Source organism: Miniopterus natalensis, chromosome 5 (assembly GCF_054644295.1).
Source record: "Miniopterus natalensis isolate mMinNat1 chromosome 5, mMinNat1.hap1, whole genome shotgun sequence".
Classification (NCBI taxonomy): domain Eukaryota; kingdom Metazoa; phylum Chordata; class Mammalia; order Chiroptera; family Miniopteridae; genus Miniopterus; species Miniopterus natalensis.
In genome coordinates this window covers 61,933,944-61,959,458 of record NC_142085.1, presented here as the reverse complement: position 1 = coordinate 61,959,458, position 25,515 = coordinate 61,933,944, and the positions used below count along the sequence as shown (strand labels likewise).

General features: G+C 32.6%; 1 protein-coding gene across 1 annotated transcript in view; it reads right to left on the bottom strand.

Annotated features, from left to right (window-relative positions):
* KPNA5 (karyopherin subunit alpha 5) overlaps nt 1-25,515 on the bottom strand; it is a 41,704-nt gene that overhangs the window by 15,544 nt on the left and 645 nt on the right. The window contains exons 2-9 of the mRNA XM_016198703.2: nt 22,216-22,349; nt 19,041-19,142; nt 18,823-18,922; nt 14,446-14,540; nt 12,010-12,141; nt 10,473-10,561; nt 6,714-6,813; nt 228-391 (exon numbers count right to left, since the gene is read on the bottom strand). Of these exons, the coding sequence (XP_016054189.1) occupies nt 228-391; nt 6,714-6,813; nt 10,473-10,561; nt 12,010-12,141; nt 14,446-14,540; nt 18,823-18,922; nt 19,041-19,142; nt 22,216-22,349 (916 nt within the window). The remainder of the gene's footprint in view (nt 1-227; nt 392-6,713; nt 6,814-10,472; nt 10,562-12,009; nt 12,142-14,445; nt 14,541-18,822; nt 18,923-19,040; nt 19,143-22,215; nt 22,350-25,515) is intronic.

Sequence of the window (25,515 nt, the reverse complement as noted above, 5' to 3'; positions counted from 1 at the left end):
CATTCATTAAGAGCTTAAAGCTAATGAAATTCATTAACAAAATGATTAGTCCCAACTAGAGGATACAAGTTTAAGGGTGAATTTTCAGTATTACAGCTATTCTGCAAAGTGGGGTTAGTAGCTTTTCAACTCTTCCTGTATATAGTGATTCTCGAGATGTTTACAAGGCCATTACTCTAACTGCTAAACTCACAATCATATAGTTATTAATTATAAATTATAGTTACATCAAAAGTTCCACCAATCTTCGACAAACTCCAGAATCGATAACTGCTTGAATTTTATCATTGGGTCCATCGGAGAGATAAGAAAGGGCCCAACACACATCTGCTAATACATCTGAGTCACTGCTAAACAACAATCGTGACAGGACATTTAAGCAAGGTGAAACCTGTTAGGGAAGAAAGAGGCAATATTTAAATTTTTTCTCTATCTAAAACTAAGTTTCTTTAGAAAAATATAGAAACTTGTTTTAAAACTAAAATTTCATGCTAAAAAATATCAGAGAAATTAAACATTCTACTGTTTTAAAATTATGATCAGAAATAAAAATTACACTGATTATGACCCATATTAATCTTACAATGACTAAGATATGTGATAATTTAAAGTTTTTTTTAAGTAATGAAATACATATTTGGGATCCTCTGTGTCTAAATCATCACACACACACCCCAAAGTGACAGCAAAACTGAGAGAAGTAAAAATGTTTCTGTTAGTGTTTAATGTAACAATCATCAAATATGGTCCAACTGAAATGAGTTTCTGACTTTACCTATTACATGCATGTCACTGGAAGTAAATCTAATAATCTGTTGAGAAGTAAAGGTGTAAAAAATACAAAAAGAAAACTGAAGGGTTTTTTAATGGAAGTCACTAATAAACTATTCTTCTTAATGTAGTGAAACCCTAAATCTTTAATTAAAACACCATATATGACACTAGAGATGTTTAATCCCTCTAGCATAAATACTACAACAAATTCGTTGTGAGCTGAGCAAGTTACTTCATCTCTCTCAGACTCAAACAAAGAGTCTGAATTAGATAAATCCTATGATCCTTCCTCTCAAATTAGATAGACCTAGGTTCAAACCCTACTCACTAGCTGTGTGACCATGGGCAAGTAACCTAACATCTCTAAACCCCAATTTCTTCATTTAAAAATCAGGATAATATGCTACCATTAAATTAGTAAGAATGCACATAGCATCTTAGAACAATGCCTGGCATATAGTAAGCTCTGAGATGTTGTTTCTTTTATTGCCATACTCAGTAGTGATTTTATATTCCTTAAAGTTGTTTTTAAAAAAATCAGCAACCTAACATCCCTTAGTCTGTCTTCTCAGATAAGAGTTGTATGTTACATGTCACAAATAAAAAGTGGTGACAGCTTTTTTATGTTATAATATTTTAGAGTAAATGTTCTCTCCACCTCTATTTTAAAGACTGCCAATACATACACTATAACCTTCTGAAAACACTCATCTTCCCTGCTGGGCCCTTCCTGCAAAGATGACCCTAGGGCCCAGGAACAGAAATCAGTTCACTTACAAAACAGGTATGTTCATCTGTAAGTTAGGAAACAGAATCTGCACAACTGGATACTACCCCAACAATCCTGCCTTCACCCTTGCCTACCACCTCCTCTTCCTTGAACAGAGAAATGTGAGAATCAGTTCTTAAAAGCAAATATAAAGTTTTAAATTAAAAAACATTAGTGTAACTGATATACCTTCTTACTTATTTAAAAAATGATGAAGTGCTACATATTCCTATTTTAAGAGAGCAAAATAAAAACATTTCTGCCCCATCATCTCATAAACAAGGGAAAGAAGATAAGAGAAATATAGGGAGTTAGTCGGGTAGATATTACGTAATGTTATATGCCAGTGGTTCTCAAAGTGGGGTCCATGGACCCCTAAGGGATTCCTGAAACCTTTGGGGGTCTTTTATGCCAAAATTATTTCCATAATTATACAAACACATAACTGGTCTTTTTCATTTTGTTGGCATTTGCACTAAAGGTACAAAAGCAATGGTGGGTAAAACTATCAGCACCTTAGCACAAATCAAGGCAGTGGTACAAATGCACCACAGATCTTTTTCACCTGTATTTTTCACCTCCACACATGCAGTTAAAAGAGGGAAGGGAAGCCAGCCTCGTTTAAGAATTACCTTGAAGAAGCAGTAAAAATTCCTAATTTTATTAAGTCTTAATACTGAAATATGTCTTTTGAATATACTGTGAGATAAAATGAGAAATCTGCATTTAGAGCACTTCTGTACACCAAAGCATGGTGGTAGTCTCAAGGAAAAGCACTCATTTGAGTTGCAGACTGAATTAGCCATTTTTTCCCATGGGAACATGATTTTTTTACCTTAAAGACTGTTAATCTTTTTTCAGTATTAGGTCTTTGGAGACATATTTTTGAAAATAAAGCCTATAATTTCAAGGAAAAAACTGATAATATTTGTTGCCAGTTGTAAATTTTAAGATTTCAAACAAATTTTAGAATTTTGGAAATCATGTATTCACCGTTAAGTTTGGTAGGTTCCCAACATTGGTGGTGATACTGTGATTTTTTTAAAAAATAGTATATAATGAAATGTCAACGTTTGGAAGTCAACATAATTCAGTGAATCACATATTCCAGATAACCAATTCATGATGTTACAGAGAAAAAGATCCATTCAAACTGCAGGGAAGACCAATGGATTTTAATGTAACAGAGTTCCAAAAGTTCAATAATATGATTTCAGATTCCTTAATGCAATTAGCCTTTAAAATAACCACTTAAATTTTGGTACAGTATCAAAGAAAATTAATCATTATCTGAAAAGACTTCAACTAAAACAACATATCACAACAGATCAAATGAAGGGTTAGAAATAAGAATCAGCTATATGTCTCCAGATATCACAGAGATCTGTAAAAATATAAATTCACACTACTCTTTTCACAAAATTTTTGTTTTGAAAAATGTTTTCCATAAAAAAAGTTACTTGATGTGCAAGGGGTTTGTTATTGTTATTTTTAAATGAATTAGTAAATATTGAAAATTTTTCTGTTTTAATTTCTAATAGTAAATATTGCTACATATAAAACATACAAGTAAAAGCTTTTGGGTTCCCATAATTTTTAAGAGAGAAAAGGGGTCCTGAGATAAATTTTGTTCTAGGTGGAGAAATAGCTAGAGCAAAGGCAAGAGCATGCTTACTGAGTTTAAGGACTAGCAAGCAGGCCAGTTGGCTGGAGTGAAGTGAGAAGGAAAATAGTAGGATATGAATAAGAGAGATAACAGAAAGGCCAAATGATGAAAATTCTTGTATGATGTTTAACAATTTTCTTTTACTATGAATAAAGTACAGGGAGCCATGACAGAGTTCTGAACAGAGATGTGGTATAAACTAACACTTTAACAGGATCATCCTAGCTGCTAGCCTGGGTGTAGAAAATGATGGGTGGGCACAGAGAGAAGCAAGAGGAGGCTACTCCAATAACCAAGGCGATAGAGAGATGGTAGCATGGGCCAGGTGTTATCAAAGGAAGTGATATATTTCCTTCTTCAATATATTATTTTGAAAAATGCTAAACTTACATAAAATTTACCCCAAAAAAGTACAATCAATACCCATATGCTACTCATCTAAATTCATCAGTTAGCCCAGCCGGGCATGGCTCAGCGGTTGAGCATCAACCTAGGATCCAGGCAATCAGGGTTCGATTCCCGGTCAGGGCACATGCCCAGATTGTGGGCTCGATCAATGACTCTCTCATCATTGATGTTTCTATCTCTCTCTCTCCCCCTCCTTTCCTCTCTCTGAAATCAATAAAGATATGTTTAAAAAAATAAAAAATAGATTCATCAGTTAACATTTTGCTACATTTGCCCTCTCCCCACCTTCATTTATACATAAAATATATATTTTTAAATTTTACTGGTCTATTTAGGAAACAATTGCAGATATTATCATGATACTTTACCCCTAAAATACTTTAGCATATTTCTCCATTAAAAATGGCATTCTTCTACAGTCTTCTACCACAGTATAATTACCACATTGAGGGAATTCTATATTGGTGCAATAAAGGTAATAACTTTAAAAAGAAAGCTTACAGAAATGTAGTTTAGACGACAGGTTTTACAGATTATCAATTTTATAAATTTCGGTACCTTTCAAAATGCAAATTCTTCAGGAAAAATGTAAACTTCAAAGGTATTACTCAAATGAAAAAACTTTTTTTAAATGAGTTACTCATAAAAGGTGCTTGTTATTACAAAATTTTTAAAAATCTCTACTGCTTGCCTATGGTTGAAGAGCTTTGAAAACCCATGTAATAGAATTAGAACAAAAAGATCTCAAAATGTAAACACTGCATTTAAAAAAAATCCAATACTGTTACTAAACAGAAAAAAAAATCAAACATGGCACTTTAAACTAATTATATCTTTACAACTAGTATCATATAATTATTAACTCAACATACACACATATGGATGCATGCCCTTTATTTTAAAAGGAAAAAAACTCTCAAAAACAATGTGTTTTTAAAAAAGAAATTTAAGGAGAAAAGCAATGAATAAACCAATGTTCACTTAGTAAAAACTCAAATATGGGTATCCATATCATGTTTAGAGGGGGGAAAAATTACTATGATTGCTAAAACCATGAATATAATTTGCATACATAATTTTATATATGCTAGTCAAAACATAAATAGCAAGTGAAGGAATCATCATCGTCATATGCATTGACCCTTATTATCTCCTCGGACAAAGCATGAACATTTTCTTTCCCTACAATTCTAAAACAATCACGGCCAAATTATCAGTTTTCAAACAGAATACATTTTTTTAAAAGGCCATTTGAAGGATATGTATGCACCTCATAAAATACTTTTCCTCGTATCAAACCCAGTCCAAATATTCATTTTTTTCTCCTCCTATTATTAAAGGGAAAATCATACAAAATCCTTTTAAAAAACTGAATAAGTCAGTTGCTACAACATTTTATAACTTGTTTCCTTGAGAAGCTGGTTAAAGTATAGCTTACTCAAAACTTTTTTTTTTATTCAGCATTTATATTAAAACTATATAAGTATTGCCCATGGCACACTCATATAAGTACAATGATTGCTTCTGTTTTCTATTTTTTAGAGTTTATAATTGCCTTATTTTTTTACTTGATAATTTTCTATGAACCATCCCTAGTTCTCCCAATCCCAAATTTCTCACTATACTATATAAAAATCCTTTTCAATAAGAGTAAATACAGGGTGGGGCAAGAAAGGTTTACAGCTGTGAGTACACAAAAGTTTATTCTTGTTTTATTTATTAATTATTGTAATATTTTCCATATGAACAACTGTAAACCTACTTTTGCCCCTCCCTGTACAGCAGGTAATCCATTAACTCAACAGTTGACCCTTAAAAAACACAGATTTGAGCTACACAGATCCACTTATATGTGGAGTTTTTTCATAAATACCAGTAGAGTGTTTTTCATGCACAGCTGAGAGTCCACAGATGCAGAGGGCCAACTGTATGCACTGATCTATGCTAATATTATAGGGGACTTGAGCATCCACAGATTTTGGTATCCATGGGGGTTCCTGGAATCAATTCCCATTGAATACTGAGGGAAAACTAAGTTTTGGGGGAGTCAAAAGTTATATGAAGATTTTGACTGTTATGGAGGATTGGAGTCCCAACCTGTGCATTGTTCAAGAGTCAATTGTATACCTATTAAACCAAATTTCTGGTTTAAATAATAAATGTGTTACCTCTTTTATTTTTAGCATACTTTACAATGTCTTAAACCAGCTTCTTAGTCATATTACGTACTTGTCAATAAACACAAAGGTTGTGGAAGAATTTTATGAACTATGATTAAACCTATAACATGCTATGGACTGTAGTAAAAGATCAACAGACAATGAGATTTTAAAGTGATGTTGGCAGTTCCGATGAAATGTGCTTAAATCATGAATTCTTAAAGCTGGAATGGTGGAAGTATAAATGAGAAGGCATAATAATTCATGCATCATCTTTTTTGAATTAGGAATTTGTTATTTTTGTGTCCAGAAACTGTACCACTAGATCTTTACTAGATTTTGAGCTTCTCTTAGTGCAGGAGTCACTGTTCCCTTTAATTCACATAGACACTGAATTCAAAAGGAGTAAAATGGTATCCCCAAAAGTTACCCACATTCCATCTTCTAACAACATCCTACTGGTAAGACAATACAACTAGACTGGGAATTTATAAATAACCTATTCTTTTAGCAGCAGAATATTCGTAGATGGGGAAAACGATATTCTAACAGATAAAAAGTATAATGTGAAAGCACAAGCCACTCTGGACTAGTTACTTTTCTAATTTTATAATCATGGACCTGGATGAATTGCCTTAATCTTGTGTGGGGCTTCAATTTCCTAAGTGACAAGAACTAGACTAGAAGGTTTCTAAGATACATAAACATCTAGTGAACAGTGGTTGCCTGAGGAGAGGCAATCACAGAGTGTGGTAAGGGTAGAAAGGAAAACTTCCTTTTCACTGTATGCTTCTTGATTTGGTATACGTGCAAATATTGTCTAATAAATAAGGAAAACAGTAAAATAAAAATAATGTCCCTTTAATCTCTAAAAATCTATTACAAAGAGACTTAAAATTTTTAAACAGATTCGTTAATTTCTGTATTTTATTCATACCTTACTAAAGTTTGGAGGAGGGTTTTTGCCTCTACATAAATTTGAGAGGGCCCATACAGCATTTCTGGTTGTTGTAAGTCTGTTTGAATTTGCTAATAACCTGCCAAGAAAAAAGTAAAAAAGGAATTACTTTACTTTCATTTTTCCTCTTCAGCTATTTTCTATCATAACATAAAAATTCTTAATATATTTTATAAGGTCATCAAAATGAACCAGTAAAATAGGAAAAGGGAGTTTTTTAAATTCATTATATTTCCAGAAACAAAAATAAATATAGTACAGCTTTATTTAAAAAATTTTAAATCTACGATCTAAGTGGATTCTTACAAAACATAAAATATGTTCAAAACATAAAACATGTCATGGGAAATTAACTTACTGATCCCTATACACTTTTAAAAGAGTATTATATTACTTTTTTTAACCATGAAAATAATACATTATACAAATTCAATAAGCAAGGATGTAGGGTCAAATTGAATGAAGATCAGCTGTTGAGAAGAGATGATGGCTGTTGTTGTTTTTTTAACAAATTGTCCACCTTAGTAATTTTTATCTCCAGCTGCTAAAAGTATAGAGAACCTAGGCTTTTAAAAAAAAAGTTCCTATTCTGCAGTGACGTCAGCAAAAATGATGGAGAAGGGAACTCTGAAATCCATACCTCCTTAGATATATGCAAAAAACTTACAAATCCTGTCAGAATCAACTTTATTCAAACTCTCAAAGATAGTCAAAAGTTTACATTAACCAAGAAAACTTTTAACCAGGAAAGAGTTGAAATATAGCAGGAGAGCTTTCTAGCAGTGTAACTTACCCATGGCCCAATCCCCTCCCCAGTCTGGTAGCAGCCTTGGACACAAACACTGGAGCTCCCACTGTGAGTTCCTGGTTCCAAAAGGAGCTAAGGAGACTTTAATTTCAAGGAATTGTGTTTGCCTATTTTGAACTGTCTAGGTGTTCCCTGAATAACTCATGCACGATGCTTGCCTTTGGTTTAACTAACTGGGTACTCTCTCATTAAGATTAACAGCTGATTTCTCATCAAAAACCATAAAGGTCAGAGGCAATGCAATTATACATTTAAAGTGCTAAAAGAAAAAACTGTCAACCAAAAATTGCTATATCCAGCAAAACTATCTTTAAAAAATGAGAATGTAAAAGACTCCCAGAACAATTAAGAGCTATAAAAATTCATAACCAGTAGATCTGCTTTGCAAGAGTAAAAGGAGTCATTTAGGTTGAAATGAAAAATAAGCAATAACTCAAAACCATAAGTAGAAATACAAAATACTACTAAAAATAACTACATAAGTAAATACAAAAGGAGGTATTACTGTATTTTTGGTTTGTAATTCTTCTCTATTTCTATATGAATTAAAGGCAAATACATAAAGCAATAATTATAAATCTATGTTAATGGGAACACAATGTATAATGATGTAATTTGTGACAATAACAACTTAAAGGGGGTAGGACAGAGATGTACAACAGTTTTGTATAATATTGAGACTAAAATGGTATTAATTCAAACAAGGTTGTTATAAATTTAAAATGTTAATTATACTTCCTAGATTAAATATTAAGAAAAGAGCCAAAGCCCTGGCTGGTGTGGCTCAGTTGGTAAGAGCAGCATTGTCCCATGTACCGAAGGGTGGCAGGTTCGATTCCCGGTCAGTGCACGTAACCAGGTTGCGGATTCCATCCCAGGCCGGGGCATGTGCATGAGGCAACTGATTGATGTTTCTCTCTCTCCCTTCCTCTCTCTAGAATAAGTGAAAAACATATCCTCGGGTAAGGATTAAAAAAAGAAGAAAATAACCAAAAATATACAGAAAAGGGAAAGAGAAGGTAATCAACACAGTACATTAAAAATAAATCAATTAAGCCAAAAGAAGATAATAAGGAATTGAGAAGATATAAGACATATAGAAAACAACAAAAATGGCATAAATCCTTCCTAATCAGTATTTACACTGAATGTAAATGGATTAAACTCTAGAATATTAATGCCAGAATGCATTTAAAAAAAACAAAAATAAACATGTGACAATCCATGAGCCATCTAGAATACACTCTACATGACATTCTAGATTCAAAGACACAATAGTTTGAAAGTTAAAGGATAGAAAAAGATATCCCATGCAAATAATAACCCAAAACCAGTGTAGCTATACTAATAATATCAGACAAACTTTAAGTCAAAAACTGTTTTAAGAAACAAAGAACATTATATATTGACAAAAAGTCAATCCAGTCCAGCCAGCGTGGCTCAGCAGTTGAGCATTGACCTGTTATCCAGGAGATCAGGGTTGGATTCCTGGTCGGGGCACATGCCCAGGTTGCGGGCTCAATTGCCCAAGCAGGGCGTGCAGGAAGCAGCCAATTCAATGACTCTCTCTCATCTTTGATGTTTATCTCTCTCTCTCTCTCCTCTTCTCTCTCTGAAATCAATAAAAATGTTGAAAAATTTTTTAAAAAGTCAATCCATCATGAAAATATAACACAAAAACTTATAAAATCTTACAACAAAGCAAAATAAACAAAGCAAAAATTGATAGAATTGAAGGGAGAAATAGACAGTTGTACAATTGTAATTAGAGACTTCAATATACTGTTTTCAATAACGGAAAGAACACCTAGATAGAAGATCAGCAAGAAAATAAAGGACTTCAATAACACTAAAAAACAACTATATATAACAGACATCTACACAACTCTTCACTCAGTAACAGCAGAATATACTATATTCTTCTCAAGTGCACGTAAAACATTCTCCAAGATACACCATATGTAAGAAAAGAAAGCAAATCTGAAATGTTTTAAAAGACTGAAATCATACAAAGTAAATTCATTGACCACAAAGAATGGAACTAAAAATCACAAATAGAAGGAAAACTGGAAAATTCACAAATATGTGGAAATAAAGTAATACACTCTTAAACAAACAATGGGACAAAAAGATCACAAGATCATACAATACTTTGAAATAAATTAAAATGAAAGCACAATATACGGGATGCAATGAAAGTAATTCTCAAAGGGAAATTTATAGCTGTAAACATCTACATTAAAAAAGAAGACCTAAAATCAATAACCTAAACCTTCATCTTAAGAAACTAGAAAAATTAGAGTAAAATGAAGTATGCCTATCTATTAAAAGATTTCTCATGTTCATGGATGGAAGACTTAATATTATCAAGACAGCAATACTCCCCAAAGTTATCTACAGTTTCAATGCAATCCTTAATGAAAATGCCAATTGCCGAAATGGAAAAGTCAACCCTCAAATTCATATGGAATTGCAAGGAGTCTTAAATAGCTAAAACAATCTTGATAAAGAAAAAAAATCTGAAGTACTCAAACCTACTTTTTTCTATGAACATTTCAAAATCAAATATAAAAGCATGAAATTCTAAATACACCATCTCTTTATGTATGAAAGATTTCCTGCATTAGTAACATTTAAAATTTTGTTGTATTAAAAACTACTACATACCCTGTTTTTGTAGAATAATTATTTTAACCGAGTGTCAAGTAAGCAATGACCACTATGAAGTATGGCTTAAGAGAACATAAATGACAAATATGATGAACTGAAAAAATTTTTCTAATATTTTCAAGCTATTGCAGGTACAGCTAAACATAAGCCTAATTTAAAAGCATCACTTAAGAACTTAATTATGGACATAAAAATATAGTGTTGAATATAGTTTTCCAAAAGTAGTACTACTTTAATTGTGATAAATTTAAAGTGCTTACTCTAAAAGAGGTGGAAGTATTTCACAATTCAACACAAAATCTCTGCATTCTGCATTGTCACCAGCAATATTACCAAGTGCCCAAACAGCCTTAAAAAAAGAAGAAAAAAATATTCTGTTACAACAATATCTTAAATTAGATACTTCCTCTTAAGATAAGATTTTAGTACAGAATGAACAAAGTCGTCAAGATGTTAAAAACAGTGCTAGCAGGACAGTAAGAAAGAAAAACTTTAAAAGTGTTATTTAATAATATTTTTAATCAAATTGAAGGATAGTACATTTTTTGAAATTTCCTTACATGCTAATGAAATGTTTACTCTGTTCAATAAAGAAATACCAAATCTTCAAGAAGAGACAAAATGGATCTATTTAGTGAATTTTCCAGTTACAAATACTAGAGGTTTGCTCCTATTACAAGGAATCTACTACTCACTGGGACGAAGCTGATTTGTAAAAGAAGTGAAAGACGAAGCATAAAAAAGTTAGGTAAGGCCAATATGAGAATTGGCTTGGACTGATCCTTAAAAATAAGTTTAGAATTAGTCTAGGTTCATTATATTTTTTAAATAAATATTAAAAGATCAAATTATTAACTTATTAAATTTCAATTACATAAGAAATGATGCAAGTGTGAGTTATTTTATTATAGTCTCATTTTGAATTCTTTATAGAAGTACAAAAGTAGACATGTTACTTTAACAACTGGGAAAATTTTATTTTAACATTTAAAGCATGAGTTAATATTTTTAACATCTACTCTAGACCTAAGTTTTTTGTTTGTTTTTTAAGAAAATTCTTTAAAAATAATGACATTTTCCCTCCTGTGAAGTATAATATTCTGTTGGTGAGGATATCAATTGGTATAACTTTTTTGGAGGTCAACTTTGAAATATATACTAAAAACTTAAAAAAATTTTTTTTGACAGTAAAGACATTTTTCCCTAATGAACTAATCAAAAGACACAAAAACTAATATATAATGATGTTACCACAATATTATTAATAACACTAATAAACTAGAAATAACTCCGATGTACAATCGAGGAATAGATAAGTTATGATGATACATACTTGAATGGATAATGAGTAATTAGTAAAATTTTCTTTGAATATAATTAATACCATAAGAAAAGGCTCCCAATATTAGTGTTAAGTGGGAAAATTATATCTATCTGAGATCAATTTGCTTAGAAAAATTCAAAACAAAATACCAAGACATATGATTTTCTTGTCTTGATTCAGCCATTCACTGTGACTCTGGGTAAATTACTAACTTTCTGGGTCTCAGTATGCTCTTTTATAAATGGGTATAGTACTTCCTTATAGTGGAGATCACACTTTTATATAACCCAGGATGATGCCTGAGACAGTTAATTCTTCCTTTCTTTTAATTTGACACAATAGAAATTACTGTATTTTAACAAATGCAATACATAGGCAATTTGGTAAAAATAAATTTCAAATCAAAATCACAAATGGTACTTCCATGAGAAAATTAAAATTTAGTAAATATAACAGTTCAAACAGAAACTTACCTGTTCTTGAACATCTTCATGCTCTGAATTTAGAAGTTTGATAAAAATTGGAACAGCCCCAGTTTCAATCACTACCTTGGTATGCAGAAAAGTTCCAGATGCTATATTAGTTAATGCCCATGCAGCCTCAAACTAAGGAAAAATAAAAGTAGAATAAATGAAAGCACCAGAGAAATGTCAGAAAAAGGAAGAATGGAAAAGGAGAGGAAGTCAAGACTTAAAGGGACAAATCTGAGATAGACAGCCTTATATTTAATAAGATTCAATGTGAAATCAGATTTCATAGATAAAAACCCTTAATTTTAAAAAAGAACTCTTCAATCTGGAAAAATAACTGAGAAGAATATAATAAAAATTTACAAACTCATGAACAATAAGTGTACACATTTGAATTTATAATTCACAAAACTCCTAATGTCTACTATTAGAGAGCCAGGTGTTCTACAGCAAGCAGTTTAAAATTAATGACACCCTACTTAATAGAAAAACAGTATATTTATGAAACTTAGAATCATAAAAGGTAGTCAGCTGTGTTTCCCTAAGGATCATCTTGTCCCAACCTTCTCATTTAAGAAATAAGAAAATTAGAAGTCCAGAGATTTAGGTGATTTGTTCAAGATCAAAGAGTTCACTATTAGCAGGGCCACAAGCAAGACCTGTGGTATTATTTTAAGCGGCAGAGCCTCTGAGAAGTTAGTCATATCGATTCAATTAGAATTTGTATATACTTACATGTGATAGATATATAACAGAAGCAACTAAGAAAATTCAATCCTTGTCTCTAAAACAATAAACTAAATGACCTGCAAATCCATAGGCAAACTAAGAAGTAAATATAGCTTTAAAAATATTTGGCATAGACAACTTTTCACATTAAGGTAGATATAATTATGGTTAATAAAACAAAAATGCATCTAAAAGCATTACTGAAAGGCATGAAAAGTACAATTACTATTTTGTATGAGGATAGAAAAAAATTTTTCAGGGAGAAATTTATATTTTTTAAAAATGGAGGCCATAGTCCTAACCAACTATAGATAATGAAATAAACTAAATGACAATTAAAAGATTGCTCCATTAAAATCTTCTAGATATAGCCAGGGGAATGCATCAGTAAAGAGTGGTGAATTCACAAGTTTATAGAACAGATAATTAACATAAAAAAGAGTCATATGAGCAAGTGGGAAACTGTGACATACTGGAGAGCATGGCTATGATTTTTTTAAGAAGGAAGAAAAAAAATAATTTTCTAAAAAAATAAAGACCAAGCAAGGTCCATTAGATCTTTACTATGTGGCAACAATGCCATCTCTGACTTGTCAAAAGAAGCCAGAACTCCAGATTTTCTTACTTTTTTATGTTTTTATTGATATCAGAGAGAGGAAGGGAAAGGATAGAGAGAAACATCAATGATGAGAGAGAAACATTGATTGGATGCCTCCTGCAGGTACCCTACTGGGGATCAAGCCTGCAACCTGGGCATGTGCCCTGAATGGCCTGGTTCATAGGTCAATGCTCAACCACTGAGCCATGCCAGCCGGGGCAAAACTTTAGATTTTCATTTGAATTTCCCTTTTTTTTTTTAAATCCTCACCTGAGAATGTGTTTATTGATCTTTTTTTAGAGAGCAAGAAAGGAGGAGAGAGGAAGGGAGGGATAGAAAGTGAGAAAGAGAAAGAGAAAGTGTGTTGCCTTCCGTAAGGGCCCCAACTGGGAAGCCAACCCACAACCTTTTTGGTGTACAGGACAATGCTCCAGCAACTGAACCACCCAGCTGGGGTGAAATTTCCCAATTTTTTTAAAGTCCAATATTTAATTCACATCTTTTCAAATGTGCAAGCCAAATAAAACTTATTTGTGAGCGAAATTAGCCTGTGGGCCCCCAGTTTGAAGCCTCTGTTAGGCTGTTCTGAACTGGCAGAACTTGGGTAATATGGCACAGCATATAGCTGTCCCAAGACCATACTTTTGAATTTCATTAGGTTTTAATTATGGTGATTAATAAATGCTCAAGTTCCCAATGTTCTTCCTGAATACTCTGTGCTCTCTGCACATGTCATTCTCACAACCTAAAATTAATTTTCCCTTTTTCAGCCTGCCAAACTCTCATTTATCCTTAAGACGAGCCACATAACACTACCTTGTGAAGTCTTCCTTGACTTCCCCTAAACAATTAAGTTATTAAAGGTCAACAACTACAAAAATTTTTATTAACATTAGGAATGATTTTATAAACTTTCCCCAAAATTAATAACAGTCCCTAGAAGAGACTAGCATTGCAACCATGACCATGACAAGACAAGTGACACTACCTTTTCCTTTCATTGTCAAATATTCATTGAAGCTTATATTCAGTATTGCAGAAGCTGCTTTCACTAGAAACTTTAATCATGTCATTTCTGAAAAGCTATTAAGAAAGAAAACTATAGAACTCACTTGTAAAGTACAATTTTCATTTCTTTCAAGAAATTTCACAAATCTCTGTACAACTCCTGGTTTCTGTATAACTTGATCAATTGGTGGATTAGGTTCTAAAAATAAAATTAAACAATTAAGTTATAACATAGACCAAAAAAGACAATGATCTATCTGGTGTCTGTGTCAATTAACAGGCACACAAAATAACTCTTAGTTCTCACTGACGAAGTTTAAAACTCTTAGCTGGATATAACTGAAGAAAGCAAATGTTCTCATAATTGCAATGTTTATTACAGCAAATTCTTTTTCAGTGACTATAATGAGAAGAAAATGTAGGAAAAGGGGAGCTGGGAGGTAGATGGAGATGGGCAAAGGGTGGGGAAATAGGGACGGAAAGAGACTATGCTTTGGGCAGTGGGCACACAAGGGTGTGCTGATGATGTTTTATTGAGTTGTACACTTGAAACATATGGTTTTGTGAACCAATGTTCCCCCAATAAATTCAATTAACAGAAGACACAAAAAAGACAAATAAATTAATTAAATTTATGTTTACAAATATTTAAATTTCATAAGTCGGAGGCTATTTAGGAAGTCACCTTCACAATATGGGAGCTATTTCAATCCAATACTCAAAATACCAACTGAGGAATAATGTTCCCACTAACTCTTTATAACCATACACAAATTTCTAGGGATGTCTCCTTTATATTAGCCATAAATTGCTTAATGTCTCTCATTTTGTCAAGGTATTATTACTTATATAAATGCAACTGGACTATCTAGAATTCTTGATAAACTTTCACAAACTGCAGAGGGCTTTTGAGAATCATAAAATCTTTAAGGAATTTTAAGACAAAGACATTCAATATTAAAATAAACATATTTCAGCTATTTCAATCTAAATACCAGGAAATCTTTCTTTTCCCTCGGCTTCAGCAAAAAGCATACTCCTGGGGTTCTCCAGGAACTTCTCTGTTGATGGGCCTTGGGTTTATTTTTCTCTGTTATTTGTTATATATTTTCTTCCTGGAAAATATACCTATTTTGCTAATTCTCCTGTCACTTATGATTATCATTTGTGATAATTCACAAGTCTAACCCCCATAACTGAATTCTTCTCCCTTGGAGTCTAGACCACATTTTTAAGTGTCTATTGGCCACATTTTTTATTCATAACTTTTTAAAAATGTAGCATAACCAAAACCAAACTCATAATACCACTGCTTATACCTTCCCCTTGCCCTGTACCCACAACCCAAATTTGTCTATTAGTAATCTTTCCACCTACTATTCACAGGAGAAAAATCTCATTTCCAATTTTGACTCTTACCTTTCTTCTTAATTCTTGTTTGACTGAATTACTGATCATAAATAACTCATATTTAAGTGTTAACATCTTATGTTTAATCAGTATAAAGCATAACCATAAAAGATCTGTATAGCTCCTGTCTTTTTGATATGGAAAAACCTTATTATTAAGTTTTAAATCAGTTTAAATCTTAGAAATCATGTTCTCAATTGTTAAGAAAGGTTTATTTAGGAATGGACTTCTTCCTTTTCTTCTTTTTTCTACAAATTTGCTGTCCTTTTAATTTGTTCAAAAATTAGGTTATTTCTGCAAAGTTAGTAAAGCCATACACATGGGTATTCTAAATGAAAAGTCTGAATTCTTCAAAATGTGAATTCTAGGCCCTAGCTTAAACTGTTGTTATAGCTATAAAACATCAACAGGATAAAACAATATATATTATTAATGCCTTTACCCTCATCTTTTAAAAAATTAAAACAAAATTATACATTGGTAGTTACCATCTTCACCTCACTAGTTTTTTCTCTTTTTTTTAAAAAAAAAAAAAGAAGGAATTCTAAATCTACTTTCCCTTTTTTGAAAGGGACAAAAACTTTGTCTTGCTCTTTTTATTTGAAGGGAGAGAAAGGAGAGGTTGCAAGAGGGAAGAACACATAGTGTTTTCTGATTATAGGGTGAGAGAAGTGGGTATTGAGACTGTCAGTTATAATAAATATGCAGATAAATAAATATAGAGATATAATATATATATAGATTTTATATAGATAGATGATAGAGATTTAAGAACACAAATATGTCTCTTCCTGGAAAATTACTTTATGGTTATTTTCATCTAAAAGAAAACAATGAAAATGCAGTTGGATCATCAGCTAATCTAACAGATATCATGAACTATTATTAACTTGTACACTGGTATTATATTAATTGAAAGAATAATATCCTCTATTATCTCACAAAGGTGATCAACTATTATGGAGAAGACTTTCATTAATACAGCAATATAAACATAAGTATAATAGGGGTTATCTGCTTCAGCACTTAAAACTAAGAGTCCTCCACAACAAAAAAGGTTTGGAGAAATTTCTACACTGAAGATTTAAGAAAAGGACAACTTGTGAATTTACATCTACAAGAATGGCCATGACAGGGAAGTAAATAGGAAATTCTAGCAAAATATCACTATCATGACTTAAATCAGGAGTTCTAGCTCTAGCTCCTTTCTCATGTTTCCTACAGTGATGGATCAAGTAAAATTACAGTAAATCTAATATTTTTCTAGGCCTAAAAGATTTGGCAGGAACTCACAACAATTAGTAAAAGAAAGCATCTATAATTCCTGCTATATGCTCAACTTGGGCAAGCATAATCCCAATACAAAGAAATAGAAAAAAGTCATTGGCTCTATGAAAAAGATACTATAGTTTAAAAGAAACAGAATAGCATGAGGAATTAAACCAAATGAGGATAAACTCTTAAGACTAAGGAATTCAATGGGGAAGTTGTGGTATAAAAACACTGGTGGCATATTTTCTAACATTCTTAACTAGAATTAAATCTAAATGAATCCTGTTAATTCGTTATAATATAATGCATATATGAAAAAGAAACCCTGAAAGAGAATATGATCATGTAAAAAACCCTTTAAATATTAACCTGATTCAAAATATAATCCTAATATCAAAAACGAAAAGTATGGAGTATGCTGAGGAAAAGGAAGCCATTCTTGATTACGTAAGGATTTCCTAACATTTCTAAGCTATATTAGCTTGGCAGAAATGGAGAACAAAAGTTAAATGTATTTATAAACAAGAACTACAATAAGAAAGCAAAAGCAAAAACCTTGTAATCTATGCTGACAGGAACACAAGATTTATTTTACTCCTCATGTGTTACTAAATTCTGTCTCTCTTAGGGAAGATAAGGCAGCTAGCCAAGGGCATTTTCAAAAATCTTATCAATTCATATATACAACTCAGTATAACTGGAATCACTAATTCTATAAATTACATATATGAAACACAAGACAGACTAAGGGTTAAGTTTTAATTTAATAAGAAATTTTTATAAATTCAATAAAAAACTGGACAAATAACATAAGCAAATTACAAAGATCAATAATTAAAGGAAAACATTCAACTTAAGTACTCAAAAAATGCCACACAATGAACTAATATTACATAAGCATTTTTTTTCTTTTTTATAGATAATCGCATTGTTAAGAACATAGTGAAATGAATACTTGTACAAACTGAAGATGGGAGTATAAATTAATACACTGTTTATTCCCTTTGACCTACAATTTCACTTTATGAAGTGATACAAAGGAAGTTTTAGGTTGTACAAGGATTTATGTAGCTTTGTTTATGATAATCAAAAATTGTGGAAAAAAATTAAATGTCTAGTTGATTGCTTAAAGTATTTTATATTCATACTTTGATGTTATGCTGCCATTTAAAAAATCATGTTTGTCTGCCCGGCCAGGCGTGGCTCAGCGGTTGAGCGTGGGCCTAGGATCCAGGCGATCAGGGTTCGATTCCCAGTTGGGGCACATGCCCGGGTTGCAGGCTCAATCCCCAGTCCGGGGCATGCAGGAGGCAGCTGATCAATGACTCTCTCGTCACTGATGTTTCTATCACTCTCTCTCCCTCTCCTTTCCTCTCTCTAAAATCAATAAAGATATATTAAAAAAAAATTCTTTTAATCATGTCTGAAAAAAATGTCTACAGGAATTTAAAAACACGCTCATATAACACTGTTTCTGGCAGTGGGAATAATGATTTCTATATTTGCTTCTTTAAATTTTTTTTTATATTTGTGGGGGGATGAGAGGGTAGGGGAAGGTGAAGAGGACGTAGAGGGGATAAATGGTAATGGAAAAAATTAAATTAAAAAAATTATTCTATGGTCAACACATTACTTTGTTAATATAATGTTTAAAAAATTGATATTATTTAAGAATATTTTTGAAGAATAATTAAGACCCTCCTAACACAGAAAATTACTTCAAAATAAAAAATACCTCATAAATAAAACACTACTAAAGAATGCTGTAATATCAAATAAACACTGAAAATAATTCTTGCCTTTAGAAAGCAGCTTTCTAAATTTTTGTGTTGCTGTTAGTTGTTGATCAGCATTATTAGAAAAAATCATCTGAACCATATCTGAGGTAATAACATCTTCCTAAAACACAGAAAACAAAATACAATTAATCACTTAAATACTTTCCATGGATAATATCTGCTGCTATTTCTGAAATATTGCTCAAGTTTAATTTGAAATATATTTTTTAAAAATCTACCTCTGGAATGGGTACAGTGGAACTGATATCCGGATCCTGAATAGGACTTTCTAGCATAGATTCATCACTTCTGGGCAAAGAGACATTTCTGCGTTTGAACAGCTGTAATAAAGAGAAATCACTCTAAACATTGAGTATTCCATAAAACAGTGAATCCCCATGGAATTATATTTTTCATATAAGTGAACAAAATGGGCTAATAATTTTATCATTTGAAATTCTGAATATTTTAGTATTTCCCAATCATTTTACCATGAGGACTTAGATTATCTATGAGAAGTTAGACTGTCTAGGCTAAGTTAGCTCTTGTCCTCTAGACTGCTTTGGGTCATTCTTAATCTCAGGTCTTTTACCAAAGGCCAGTCCCATGAATAGAATACACATTTATAATTTACAGCATTTGAGAAAGCACATATGCCCACACTAGATTGTGAGATACCTAAGAATTTTTCCAAGAAAATCTTAATTAAAAAGTAAATCTGTTACATAGGTGAGATAATGTGGTGTATTAGCAGAGTTGGTATATCAGATCAACAAGGAATAGAGAACCCCTCTCACGAGAGATAACCCTATGCTTATTAACTTGGGGATGGATAAAAATAGAGAAAAAAAGAGAGAGGAAAGAGACATGATGAGGTCACTATGGGAGATTTAAAGGTACATTTCATGGATCACCTTATCAAACAAGAACCCCACGAAATAACACAGGAAGTGTTTTATCCCTCTCTGTCAGATGGGGAAGTTGAGAACAGGAAGTTTAGTTTGTTCAACATCACATACAGAATAAAGGTCAAGCTGAAAGTAAAACCCATTTATTTAGGCTCCAAAATCTTCGCTTTTTACTCTAGTGCACTTATGCTGTGCCATCCCAAGTATTTTGGTAATTATTCTCTGCTCTCCTTTTCTTCTCCTACACCCCTCTCCTCCTCTTCCTGCCCCTTCTCCTACCTCACGCCATTCCCCATTCTCTTTCTTCCCCTCCCTTTCATTTCTCCTCTTCCCTCTCCTGCCCTCTTTTATATTCTTCTGCTTCAAATTCATAACCTGACTGATGTGGGTTAGCTGAGGAAAGACCTCCTTAGTCAAACTGTCCCCGCTTTAGTGGTTTGAATCAGCAGGACTATCGATTTCAAAGACATATATAAGGAGGGTTATATTTATAAATTATAAACCAGGATATCTAGAAATCTGGGCTGCAATGGAACTTCAGTCATTTCTGGTTCTTCCGCTGAGCAGTTATCTCCCTTAGTCCTAATATTTGAGCCTATGAGGGGCAGAGGACTGGCAGGCAAGGCAGTAAGGAACACCTGCCACGGGAAAAGAGCAAGAGAGAAGTAATACTGGTTTTTGTAAACTGACAGCTCTTGCAAACAGTCCCAATGTTGTTTTCTGTCTGCTCCTTCCCATTTCTGGAGAGTCAGAAAAGAACAAGACCAACTAGGAACACCTGTGTATGAAGCATAACAAAAATTACATGTACACATACGTGAAACAGATGACACAAGAATGACTTTATTGCTGGTGCTCTGCCATTGCAGTCTTGGAAGAATAGCTAGGAAGTGGAAGGCTGAACAGAAAAGTCATCCTAAGCACAGTATTTCCATTTCTTTTCTAAACATGAAATAATGAACTTTCCATTTCCTTTGCCTATTTCGTTAATGCCTCTTTAAAATAAAGCACTTGTTCAGATTTGCATTTGAAACTATTTTTGGAAATAACTGGGGCATGCAATCACTTGAGTAACATATGGAACATTTAGTCCCCATCTCTCAAGAGCTCTAGAATTGTCTCTTTTGGAATTTGCAACTCATCTACCCATCTGTGCATCTGGTCCCCCAAAACCAATGCAAAGCCAAAAAAGAATAAAAATCCTTGGGAGTCTTAAGGCTTTTGAATATTAAAACTACTGGATCTGGGATCAGGACAATTCTAGATTCTGGGTCCAAGATCTGCATTTATTACTCTGTGACCTTGGGGGTGAAAAACACACACACTTGATTTCTCTGCAATTTTCTTATCTGCAGTGTGAAGAGACTAAACTAGGACAAAATCCTATGATTTAATTATACTGTAGGAATGGTGTTTCCAAAGCCCTGAAATGCTGAAGGAAATGTGGAGGCCACTTGGGTAGATGGAAATCACTTTCTGGTTTATCTTTCATTGACTTTTACAATAACATTGTAATAGAACACATTTTTTATATTTAATGAATGACTATTATAAATTGCCATAATAATATTGCTTTACTGTTTTCATCCTGGTTCACTAACTGTCATTAAAGATACCACATGACTTATAAAAAATAAAAATAAAAAATAAAGGTGCATTTCCTAAATCAAAACTGAGGGTAAAAAACCTTATTTTTTATAGCTAAATAAATACCACTCTTCTTCAATCTGTACACAGTTCCCTTTCTAATCATTTATTCAACAGATTTCTCTCTCTTTTTTTTGAGTATCTATTATAATACAGTAGGTACTGTGCTAGATACTATAGATAAATGACAAATTATAATCATATTTCTAAAACAGGCCTTTTTCTCTGCTCTCTTCATTGCTAGTCCTTTTCACACATTAGTTTTAATTCATGTATGTGAGGCCCACATCCTCATTATTTATAAAAAATAAATTTACCTTGGAACGAAAAATGTTAAGATGCACTCTTAAAAGATTTTTCTATTCCTTGTGTCATATAGACAAAGTTCAAACAGAGAAGGCTAAGAGATCTGGATGATGAGACTATAGGAGGAATAGTATGATTAGCTTAGGAAAAAGACTGTAACTAACTTAGGGGCAAAAGCTATGAAAACCACTAAGGAAACAAATGAATGTAACTGGTTTTTAGGAGGCAAATTTTACAATGACAAATGGAAGTGATCTAAATAGGCTCAAGAGTAAAAATTTCTTTAGCACTGGTATAGAAATATAATTAACATAAAATATTTATCAATAAGGCAGAAAAGCTATGCCTGTCAGTGATTAAAACTAGCACAGGATTCTGATTCATGTATTTGCTAATATTATTTCTAAAGTCCAATAAATTATAGATTTATCTACATTCAATTTCCTAAAACACTTTTTCATTTAAAATTTTCTAAAAATTAGCAATATAATACAACTTCTAAAATCTGCATATAATGCTTTAGTGTTAAACAGAATTATTTTAAAACACCTACCTGTTCTTCCCTTTTTTGTTTTCGAAGCTGTATTCCTTCTTCTTCTCTTCGTCTACGCATCTCTTGGGGATTTAGGGCTTTATTCTTATAACTCTTCATTCTATAGTTATCTTTCCCTGGACTAGCCATGGCATCTTAAGGTTAGGAGAGAAAAAAATGGATACCGATAATTCTCAAACAACAAGAGATGTGTACCTTAGGGCAACTAAATTCAGGCTCAGAGATTAAATAAATCAACAAAACCCATTCTGAAAATTATGTACAAAGAACACATTCCCACACTTCCATGACAAACTGGAGCAAAATGATGTAATATTTTAGGACTAAACTATCAAACAAATAATAGATTCTGGTCTAAACACAAAGTCATTACCCTAAGTTCACTGATTCTAAGGCGCATGCCCCCATCCCTGGTATTTCAAACTTTCTGAAGTGGGATGCCATCTTAAAACCACTGTCGGCCAAGAAATAATCATGAAATAGTTGGGTACAAAACTTCCAAATTACAGCTTCTGGCAAGATCAAGAAATAGGCAGCAATGAAATGTCTTCTTTTCAATGGAATATGGCATTAGGTTTCAGTAAGCACATCTCAGATATTTATTGGGGTCTGGCTTCTTTCACATACTTTAGGCACTGTTTAAGAACTAAGGCCACTCAGGTCATGACTTGAGTCATGACTGCAATACCAGATTTCATTACTACAGTATAATTAGCTCTGTATACTTTACTTTGAAATAGTTTTATTACAAATGTATTTTAAAACATTAACATTTATATAAACATTTTATAAGCATATTTATTTCATATAAATATGAAATTTTATATTTGAAATATACATAATAGCTTTACTTTTAGGAAAAGAATTATAAACACTTTTAAATAATAGTATTATACTGATGTTTTGATATCTGAAATGAATGCTAAATTACTGATATTATAACCTATCCTGGATTTACACATAAAAAATGAGTATAATGTAGGATTTTCAACTTGAATTTAACATGAGAGATAATTAATGGCTGCTCCTAAAGTTATTCTGATAAATTCTGAGTGTATATCCATGTCCAACCTGAGAGAATGTTGTGTTCAATTAGCAGTTATGAAGTAAACACAGAGAAAAAGAGGTTGACACTTATCTGCCATCTCTTATGTAGAAGAAATAAAATAACTGGCAAATTATACCGCAGGCAGTAAAGTACGCTAAAACATATGCATTAAATCCTGTGAGAACACAGAAAACACAGCAACAAACTGTGTATTACGGAGCTCCTATTTTAAAGGATGAGCAAGAATTTCCCAGGGAAGGGGATGAAAAGGGAAAAGAGAGGGAACAAGCATTTCAAGCAAAGGGAATATCCGTAAAGGCAGAGTCTTGAAGAAGCCCGGCATAACACAAAACGGTAAGAAATTAAGTGTGCCTGACAACACATGGAAGAAGGGTCAGGAGAAAAAGCTAGAAAGGTAGGTAAGAACACATATGGTTCCTGCAATCTGGTAGAGAAATTTGGACTCAAACCTAAGGAAATTAAAAGCTGTTTCAAACCTTAATGATGAAGACCTTAAGTAAATTAGTAGTTGCACTGGAAATATGGAAGATAGGTTGATTCCAGAAACATTTTGGAAACAAGTGAATGTAAATACATAATTCAACAACTCATGTTGAAGCTCAGTTTGTTGAAGATCAGTAATGAACTCTGATCTCTATTTTTCTCCTCCAAGAGATTAAGCTCTTATTAATGACACAGAATTTTTATATGTGAGATAAAGAACAATGCTAACATTGTTATTAATAAAGCTTGATCCAGTTGTTTCTAATGACAAATATTTGTTGGTGCACACAGTATTTCTGAAATCAATTCATTAAATATTTTAGAGAGGGATTTGGTTGGATTATAAATACACTTTAATTGCTATAATACACAAGTTCAAAGACAGAAAATACTTTTTAAATCATTCCAAAGTCCTCAGCCCATTCTGTTCTACCTTTAGCTCCACCACTCATGAAATTTCTCTCACTATCTTTATCAGCGACCTAATTATCAAATCTGATGTTTCATATGGTACTTAACTTACTGTAGACACTATTACAGGAGGGGCAAAAATGGGTTTACAGTTGTTTGTATGGAAAATAATACAATCATAAATACAATAAACTCATATCAGGTAATCACAACTGTAAACCTACCTTTGCCCCAACCTGTATGCTCAATAAATATAAAATATTTTAGCAAAATGAAATGTTCACAGCAATAACCCTCTTAAAAATAATTATCACCTATACATTAGGCATTATCTAGGTAGGTCCTTGACCTCTAAACTTTTTGATCACATATCCTTATGTATACAAAATATATTTGTGCATTCATCCTCAGTATGTCTATTTATATACATATATTACTAGCCTAATACTACCCCATTATAAAATTCTCAAGTAGAAAAAGTTTTAAAGTAATAGTTTTAAAGGTAAACTAACAGAAGTTCTAATATTTTCTCCTCACGTCTGATTTAATCATTTGTGACTCCCCAACACATACACTAGACTATTAATCTAAGCGATCACATTAAAACCTTTTTATAAATATGTTAACCAAATAAAATCTAGCCCCAACCAACAACTGATACATCACTTGTTCCTTTTTCTTCTACAACACTAACTTCTTGCCTGCATCTTCACTGCAATTGTTTTAAAGAGGACATAAAGTCTAAGGGAAATTATCTCTACAAGTTCCTCACTCGATAGGATTGTTTCATTCTCTGGAAAATAACTTTGAAGACTATACTTTAGGCTGTTGTCTCCTGCAAGTTATTTCAAATAGAAGGAATGCTATTCAAACACTTTAAGTTGCAGAACAGAGGAATTTCTTCAGTCATAAGCTTATTTTTGACTCAGCTCTTTGAAAACCTGTGTTGAGGTTGGGCAAACAGCTGGAATCTAAAATTTTTCTAACATCTATTAACAGAATTTCTTGTACCCATAAGCCTCCATCTCTATGGGTTTGGGTGCCTACTAGTAAAATTACACGATTGGTACAAAGGAGGAAGTGGGCCGGCTACAGCCCCTGCCATCGAGCAAGCAGTACTTAAAAGATCTAAAAGACAGAACTGTGTTTTGTTTACCCAAAAAGTCAGTCACTTTCCTACAGAACGTGAATTGAGTGTTGTGACGAAGGGACATCAAGTCAGTTCTTTCTAATGTGTTCAAAAAGTTTTCAAGCGTAAATGCCAACGTCATATTCCTTAGAAGTACCACTGCTCCGTTTACAGCTTTCAGACCCTTTCACTTCTTAGCCATTACCGA